At 48.9% G+C, this 6,820-nt stretch overlaps 1 protein-coding gene across 8 annotated transcripts in view; it reads right to left on the reverse strand.

Annotated features, from left to right (window-relative positions):
- LOC106938601 (reticulon-4-like) overlaps positions 1 to 3,906 on the reverse strand; it is a 19,862-nt gene extending 15,956 nt beyond the window's left edge. For 3 of the 8 annotated variants that reach the window (XM_015020707.1, XM_015020704.1, XM_015020703.1), the window contains exon 1: positions 2,618 to 2,654. In XM_015020707.1, coding sequence (XP_014876193.1) covers positions 2,618 to 2,639 — 22 coding nt within the window. In that variant the 5' untranslated portion in view covers positions 2,640 to 2,654. Of the gene's footprint in view, positions 1 to 888; positions 1,048 to 2,617; positions 2,655 to 2,993 lie in introns of those variants that run through there. The other 5 variants (XM_015020700.1, XM_015020701.1, XM_015020702.1 and 2 more) reach the window with 4 other exon arrangements.
- Positions 3,907 to 6,820: the final 2,914 nt, after the last annotated feature.

The raw sequence follows: 6,820 nt of genomic DNA on the forward strand, positions 1-6,820 counted from the left end.
AGAACTGTTCATCATGTTCATCATGAAGCAGTTCAGGCTGCAGAAGGAACTGTTCACACTGGAAGAACTGTTCACCCAGCTGGTTCTGAAGTGAACCCAGTTAGAACCCAGATGATCAGAACCAGAGAAACTTTGTTTGTCTCATTTCTGTCTGAAGGAAGCGGGTCGGGTCAGAACCTCGGGCCAGGTTCTAATGGATCAGCCATCATCAGAACCGGCCATCAGTCAGGACTGGACTGGTTCTGATTGTTCAGATAGAACTCTGATCAGGCTGTAATGTGAGGAAACCAAACAGAACCATCTGACTGAGCTCAGGGTTTTGGGTTCTGTTCGGATCGCTCATGTTAGATAAATCTGACCCGGTTCATCAGAACTAGTTCTAACAGCCTGAAGCAGAACCAGAACCTGCCAGGTTCTGTGGGTTAGATCTGACCCAGTGGGATAAACGGTGACAGCACAGAGCCCAGTTCTGGTTCTGGTTTCATTAGGAATGATCCTGGTTCTGGTTCTGAACTCTCAGGAACCTCCAGCTGGGTCAGCTGTAGCTGGTTCTGACCCAGATCAAACCTCGTCCTCAGGGCATTTGGACCGGCGCCAACAGATTAGAACCAGATTAGTGTCGACACATGGAGCCCGGCTGCCGTCTGCCAGACCCAAACAGAACCTGGACCGCCTGACCCGACCCGACCTGGTGAGCCAGCCGACCCACAAACAGGAACACAAACTGTTCACTCCCAGTGAACAGGAACCAGAGGCAAACTGAAAATCTGGTCCATTATTTACTGATACTATATGGACCGGAACCATCAGAACCTCCACAACCAACAGTGCCACCAGAACCATCAGAGCCACCAGAACCATCAGAACCAACAGAACCATCAAAGCCACCTGAGTGAAGCCAGCTGGTTCCTGTAAGTGGAGAACTTCCTACTGGTTCTGATCCATGACCCAGTTCTGACCCGATGGTTCCTGCTCCACCAGGAGAAACTCTGAATGTTTTATTATTATCTCTCAGGCGGCGGCCATCTTGGTTTCCATGTGGAGATCCTCAAGGCTCCTGTCTGGTTCCACTTTCTTTTACTAACACAAAACATCCGATATAAGATCAAACGTGAAGTTTTCAGTGTTTTTCTCCACATTAACTTTTTATTCCTTCAATCTAATCTAAATATAATCTTAGTTACATGACGCTGAGATTTTGTTGCTTCTGATAAATATAGAGCTTCAAACATTTAAATCATGGAGCTGCTTCCCCAGATCGCTTTTATCAAGACTCAGATGTTAATTTGCTTATTAGATGTTACTGTTAATATGTTTGTTTTAACTCCTCCTTTAAATTTCTTTAAAACACTTTATTTGTCCCGAAGAGAAGCCAAATGTCGTAACTCACATCCGAGTTTCTTCATAACATTTCCAGTCAGTAATGCAGTGAATCTGAAAAGGCTTCTGACTGAAACCATTGCTCATGCTAACAGCTAACAGCTAAACATGATGACATCATCAGCTGCTGCTCTGGTCAGAGAGATGATGGAGTTTGGGATAAGGCCCTCAGAGACATTCAACCTTCCTCTGGGATGTGGGGTCAAAGTTCAGGTATCATTGCAGCTCTGGGTTGTAAAACCTCCACCTTGTTGCCATGGTAATGAAATGATGCTATAAAATTAGCAGATGTTTCCTAAAGGCTGGTAGATTTATGCTTTGGTGACTAAATTTGTTTTCTGATGGGAAATATCTGAATTAGAAAGAATGGATTTATTTCAGGATGAATTGGATCTTTGTTTTCCTCCAGCAGAACCAGGCTGGGTTGATCTGAACCCGTCTGATGAGGTGGAACTGTGTTTTCCTTTTGTTCTGGGTCTCGGCCCCACCCTGCCTCCATCACCTCCAGGAGGATCTGAGGCCTGCTCACCTTCACTCTGCATCATCATCCTCATCCTCAGGAACAAACACCTCACAACAGCACCAGAACCAGGCTCAAGACCGCTGCTGCGGACCTGAGCCCTGCAGCGGGACCAGGCCTCTGGACCGGGTCTGGACCGGATCCAGGGGCCGCTGGGGTCGGTCCGGGTGCGGCTGGAGCCCAGACATTACCGTCAGCTCCATCCCACTGGCCGGCGCGGAGCTGGGAATGCGGTAAACCGACTGGGAGTGGACTCCCAGCGGATTCCTTTGTTGTGACTAATCTGGGCTGGGCTAAGCACCGCTGCTTCCATTATCGGACACGGCCTTGTCTGCTCCGCCGGCCGAGATGAGCTCAAATCGACCCGGCTGATCCACATAATTACACAACAGAGGACGTCCAACGCGCTGACACAAGTATAACTCCAGTATAACGCCAGTATAACCCAGTATAACCGCCTGACATCGCGGAGCTTCTATATTAGGAAAGTTGCGCAGCTCAGACACCTGATGAAGCGTTTTTAGCGTGTTTGTGTTAGTGAATAGCACCGTAGCGCTGTCCGATAATGGAACCAGTCTGAGCAGTACCGTTAGCCGCGGTGGAGCATGAAACGGTCCATACCGCCACCGGTACCGCACACAGAACCAGCTCATATTTATCCAGACACTCCCTCTCTCGGTTTCAGGAACCGGAGAGGCGATTTAACGGGTAATTCACCGGGTCGACACCGACACATCATCCGGTCCAAACAGAACAGGTGGGCCGCATCACCACGGCGAACACCGGGCTAAAGCCTGCTGGAAAATCTGCGGAGATATTCCAGAACCTTCCCGGTGAAAAGTTCCGATCAGTGGGATTCTGCAGGTCCAACTCAGCGGCAGGGAGTCAGGCATCAGGCCGGGCAGGAGGAGGTCCTCCCCGGGCTGATGAGCATCACCGCCCGGCTGTTCAGATTCACTCTCACCAGGAGATAAAACACTAAAATCCGGTAAAAACCAACCCGGTTCCAGCTGTGGTACCGGTTGTGATGAAACCGAACAGCCTGGGTTAAATGTCCCGATTAAAGAGCAGAACTGTTCCCTCAGATACTCACACGAAGCCGGAGCCAGTGGTTCCTGTGTCACCGCGGGCTGCGCTGCTGCCTCTGCCGGGGATGGCGCTGCTTCCCGGGCTGCAGCGAGGAGGGCGTCGCTCTGCGGGGCAGGAGGCTCCGCCGGGGGGGCCGGGCCGGGGATCCCCGCCTCGGCTCCGGGGGCCACGACCTCCGACTCCTCCGGGGCCTGGCGTTCTGGTTCTGGTTCCTTTACTGGTTTTGGTTTTAGAACACTTTTCTGCAGTAGCACTGGTTCTGGTTCCTTAAAAGATTCTGGTTCTGGCACATCTTCCTGTAGAAACACTGTCTCAGGTTGTGGTTCTCTGATTGGTACTGGTTCTGGCTCATAAACTTGTACAGGCTCTGGTTCTGGTTCACGGACAGTTTGAGGTTCAGGTTCTTGCTCCTGGACAGGTTCAGGTTCTTGCTCCTGGACAGGTTCAGGTTCAGGTTCTGGTTCTGGCTCCCGGACAGGTTCTGGTCGGGTGGAGGTCACAGTAGGCTCCTGTAGCCCGCTCTCCCCTTCAGCCCGGTGCCGCTCCAGGGCGTCCTGAGCCCCGCCGACCAGGTCCACGATGTCATCGGGATTGAACAGTTCCTGGCCGGGCCCTGGGTCCAGCTGGGGTTCTAGTTCCGGTTCGGGCTGGTAGTGGTGGCCCTCGCTGAACAGAGGGGTGCTGGAAGAGACCTCCTCGCTGTCTGCCATGTTTCTGGCTCTGAAAAAAGTTTCTCCCACAGTGGAAAAAGTTCCTGTTCCGATAGTTTTCTGTTCTAGTTTCCCCCTTGAAGCGAACTACGGTCGGGAAAAGCCACGGAACCGCGCCGGTTCGCTTCTTTTTCTGTCCGAACCGAGCCCAAGTGCGCCACGCCACACAGCAGCCCCACGGCGTCGAACCCGAGCCTCAGATGGCGAAACCGAGAAGAGGGAACTTCTGCCAGCCAATCAGGTGCCCACAGAGCTCTGAGGGACGTGACCTCTGACCAATCAGATCGATCTCAGTAGGCGGGGCGAAACCTGACACCGCCTCCCTTAAAAGCATGGCGAAAATTTAGGAGCAGCAGTTCTGGGAGTCTGCTGCAGTTTGGACCCATGTTCGGTTTTAATATACCGTCCAGGTTCTGGGGTCAGTTTCCCGCCTCCATGAGTTTTATAACGACATGAATACCATTTACCACATTTTCTTTATGTGTTTATTATCAGATTATACACCTGACTAAGCAACAACAGAGAAACATAAGCGGTTAAACGTTACATTTCCTGACGAGACAATAATAATAATAATAATAATAATAATAATAATAATAATAATAATAATAATAATAATAATAATAATAATTTATTGGCAACCCATTCAAAACACGTAACACTGTACATTTCAAACAAAAAATAATAACATAAAAGTAATAAACTAAACATTAAAATTAAGAAACTTGATAAAATGCTGTGCAGCAATGAGTCGGGTCTGTGAAACAGTGCGGCATGGTGGTGGCGGGGTGATGATGGGGCTCAGACCGGAAGTCCAGGAGCGGAAGCTGCAGTCGCCATGGGTCCAGATGTTCAGCAGCAGCTGTGGACTCATCAGAAGTCACGCAACGTTTCTACCGCTGCGGGAACGAAGCCGTGCTGCGTTCAGGCCAGCTGGGAAATAGAGGGTTCCAGCCCCAGTTAGAACAGTGGAGCTGCAGTGGAGGAGGAGGGATCGATCCGGTGGCAGCAGAGCAGCTGGGCTGGGATCCAGGGCAACAGGCGACACCAGGGGACCATAAATACCCCGATGTACTGCATAAACACGCGTGTCCGGGGTATTTATGGCGGCTTCACATGGAGCCATGCAGCCGGCGACATGTGAGCCGAGTCACAGCAGGAGAAGTTTCTCTTCTTGGGTCAACCGTCATCAGCTCAGAGGCTCTTATTGTGAAGGGGGTTATCATGGCAACTGGTTCTGCTCGGCTGGTGATGGATGGAGATGAGAAAGGGTGACCGGTTCTCCTTGATTCTGGTCTGACTCAGAGTTTCTGAATGAACATGAACAGAACTGAGTCATGAGACGGAAACGGGTCCGAACCAAACCGGTTCGGAACTAGACGGGTTCGGTTTCATCTTAACCGGTTCTACTGACTCATTTATCAAGAACCTTCTGGATATTTCCAGCTCCTGAACAAGCGGGACCAGCGGGAGGTTCGATCCTGCTGTTGGCGCCTCAGACTGGGCCGAACCGGGCCGGGTGGTTCTGTCTGATTCTCTAGGTTATCTTTAGCCTCTCAGCAGGACGGTGACGATAGTGATGAAGATGATGCCAGCGGCTCCGATTAGCAGCCGTTGCCTAGCAACACCTGGTCTGCTTACAGCGCCGGAGCGGGTCGGAACCGGGCCAACGAGCCGCAGAGGATCCAAAGTCCAGTTCACATCAGGTTTATGACGCTGCAGTTTCCACCATGTCTGCTGATCACATGACCAGCAGCATCTTCATCATGTAAGCAACCATCATCATCATCAGCCTCCAGCGGAACCAAACCCAGTCCGAAGGTTTTGGTTCTGGAAGCTCCAAGTTTCTGTGCAGAGAAAAACTTTATAAACAACTTTATTAATCAAGCTTGAAAAATCCTGCAGAAATTTCAAAGAGCCTGCCAAAGTGTGCCCGTCACTTTAGTCCCAGCGTTTTAGATTTGTCCTGATATAAAGATCCATGTTGGTCTAACACACATCTTAAAGTATTTTCAAGTACATCATAGGAATATACGTGAACTGAGTCAAGATTAAAATATAATGGCTAAATACCAGGTCACTGAGACTGACGATTATAAGCTTCGCATATTTTGTTCTCACTCATGGTTCAAAATAAAAAAAAACATGAAGAAAGTTGGTAATTCTTTATTTCTAAAAATAAATTCAATTTTCATACTAAGGATTTTAATTTACACTCAAAAATTCAGACAAGTAATAATTTTATGTAAGCAAAACATGAAAAGTCACAGGAAATATGTATTCTTCCCACAATGCATTGTGAGATCTGATTCAGCGCTGTGACTACTCACTGCCTCTGTCTAGGACCCGTTGTTATGGTGATTAATTATCTGCACCTGGGCTGGCTCTCTCTGTCAGACAAGATGCTGGTTTCTATACTTGTGAGACACCTAGCGTCGGTCTCAGGGCCCTGACAAGAAACCATAAGCCCTAGGAAAATTTTGAAAACATTTTACAGGAGCAGGCATGTGTATCTATGTCATGACCAACTTTGAGATCAATAGGCCGCTTTTTGTGCCTGTGAGGGGGAGTTAAAGAGAGTTTTGGAGTCAGACCTCCACTGTCCTGTGTGTGTGTTTCAGAGAGAAATCTTAGTGATGCTGTGAGACACTCAGTCTAAACTTTTCTCGTTTTTCTCAATTTATGTCGTCATTTTATCTCAGAATCCCACTAAAAGTAATAGCTCCAATGCCGGGATCGAGCCGCACGTTTTGATACCACTTTTGTGGGGTTTCTCGCAGCGGTACGAGCCGCATTAACGGTAATGGAAGATGTTATAATAAACAGACATTCTATTGGGTGTAGAACAATAGGTGCCTGCCATGCAATGCATGGAGGCAGTGACTGACCTGCTTTGCAGGTCAGTCACTGCTCTCCCTATGCATTGCTTATGGCAGGCCCCAATAAAGAGACATTCTATTGGGTGTAGAACAATAGGTGCCTGCCATGCAATGCATATGGAGAGCAGGTCAGTCACTGCTCTCCCTATGCATTGCTATGGGCAGGCCCCAATTAAATGTTTCAAGTGTCATAACATATTAAAAAAATTTAAAACTGTTTAGAGCAGCAGCAATACAATTTA

Source organism: Poecilia latipinna, unplaced genomic scaffold, assembly GCF_001443285.1.
Source record: "Poecilia latipinna isolate Pla-1442-1.1 unplaced genomic scaffold, P_latipinna-1.0 Scaffold2640, whole genome shotgun sequence".
Lineage (NCBI taxonomy): Eukaryota > Metazoa > Chordata > Actinopteri > Cyprinodontiformes > Poeciliidae > Poecilia > Poecilia latipinna.